The following is a 1,868-nucleotide window of genomic DNA, read 5'->3' as shown; positions in this document are numbered from 1 at the left end:
TCTAGCCAAAATATCATTGCGAGACAATTCACAGGTTTCATTTTGCAAGGTCAAATCCTGAATGACTTTATTCAGGTCTGCTATTTCCATATCACGAGACTCAATTTTAAGCTGAAAGCTAGAGATGACATCCGACTCTGAAGACGTTTGCACTCTGCACACGTTAGCAACGCTTTCATCTAAGGGTGACTTACCACCACAAGCCAACCAACCGAGAGGAGTGAGCAAAGCATGTGGTTCACTACGACTCCCACCAACACGCTCTTCTTTAGCACACATCAAATAAGCGTTGTCGTTTCCAATCAGTACATCTACAGTACTACAATCATTCAAATGAAACATATTCACGTCATGAAAATGACGGAAACTACTTAAATCCTGATTATGTGGTAAAGTTTTAACATTGTCAGCCCAAGCTGGATTAACCACCGAAGTTATATCACAAAACAGTTCATTCGTCTCTAACGACTGCATGTTGAGCTTAACAAGGTTAGCACAAGTAGGTTTCTGACCAGCCAAAGTATCCATTTTAAACGACGCTTTATCGTACGGTTCAACGTCAAGTTCGCAGACCAAATCACTCGAAACAAAAGTCAACTGCGAACCAAGATCATGCTGACAATACACCAACTTCGATTTGCCAGTCATTGGATTCAAAACACGAGCAGCAGTAATGCGGTTAAAGGCTGCTTTGACATTTCCAATCTTAACATTACGCACAGGAACTCTGGCACCAGCATCATCTTTACCGACCGAATCCAGAGAATCACGTGACGTCACATAAAAATCATGCAGAAGAAAATAGTGTTTCCTATCGTTGTTAGGACCACACTTACGACAGTTGTTTGCATGAACGCAATCCCTAACCATATGCTGGCGCCATGGGCGTCCGCAGGTTTTCGGTTAGGGGGGGTCAAGGTGGGTTCACTTTCACCGTCAAGGATTCCAAGTCCGGTAATGTGAATGATTTATTAAGTTTTAGAATTGAAGCTGATGATGGAATTTTGAAAGATCACATGGAGCACGCAAGTGACAATGTTAAGTATACATCGGCTCGTATACAAAACGAGATGACAAGTTTGTGTGAAGAAACGTTTAGAGATGAAATTGTTACTGAAGCAAACAATTCCGTTGGCTTCTTAATCTTAGCGGATGAGACCGCTGACATTTCAGGAAAAGAGCAACTGGCTATTGGAGTGAGGTTTTTCGACGAAAAAAATCTCGTCATTCGAGAAGAGTTTCTTAGTTTTGCGTCACTGAACGAAATGGACGCAGAAACGATTGCGGGGACAATAATAAATCAGTGTAATAAGTACGGTCTAAATTTAAATAAACTACGTGGTCAAGGATACGATGGATGCTCCACTATGGCGGGCAAAGAAAATGGAGTACGCAGGCACGTATTAGAAGCGAGTAGGCCTATCCGTTGGCAGTATTTGTCCACTGTTCAGCCCATCGCCTTAACCTCGTGGTCAACAATCTGAATGCAGTTTCGGATGTACGGAACACTATTGGAACAGTGAAGGCTATAGTAAATTTTTTTAGAGAGAGCCCGAAACGAAGATGCCTAATACCAAACACGCCATTGTTATGTGTTCCAGACAATTGTTCACCTAATCAAACGTCATATAAAAACCGTTCAAGTCTACTGAATCTTACGTCATGGAAATTCCTAAAACATGAGCCAAAATTGCACCATCGTTCGAAAGACTTGTGTCAAACCTGTTTAAACCTGTTTCAGTTGAAACCTGTTTAAACATGAAATATTGCGTCACGAACTGCTGACGTGCCTTTGAGTTATCACAAATTTTTCTGATTCATTCTCGAAGTTGTTTGTTGGAAGTCGGTCGCACATTTAACTGGTTTAT

The 1,868-nt window shown here is 41.4% G+C and overlaps 1 protein-coding gene across 1 annotated transcript; it reads left to right on the top strand.

Moving 5' to 3' along the window:
- Positions 1–881: 881 nt before the first annotated feature.
- On the top strand, positions 882–1,484 carry LOC145784741 (52 kDa repressor of the inhibitor of the protein kinase-like). Its single transcript, XM_082596593.1, has one exon. It carries the CDS (start codon positions 882–884, stop codon positions 1,482–1,484), a length of 603 nt encoding a protein of 200 aa, XP_082452719.1.
- Positions 1,485–1,868: the final 384 nt, after the last annotated feature.

This window comes from Aplidium turbinatum, chromosome 15 (genome assembly GCF_918807975.1).
Source record: "Aplidium turbinatum chromosome 15, kaAplTurb1.1, whole genome shotgun sequence".
Classification (NCBI taxonomy): domain Eukaryota; kingdom Metazoa; phylum Chordata; class Ascidiacea; order Aplousobranchia; family Polyclinidae; genus Aplidium; species Aplidium turbinatum.
The sequence above is the reverse complement of the archived record's forward strand: the minus strand, read 5'-3'. Positions and strand labels throughout refer to the sequence as shown.

Bases quoted from the DNA above. Each gene is read 5' to 3' on its own strand.
- LOC145784741 (XM_082596593.1), top strand. From the start codon at position 882: ATGGGCGTCCGCAGGTTTTCGGTTAGGGGGGGTCAAGGTGGGTTCACT.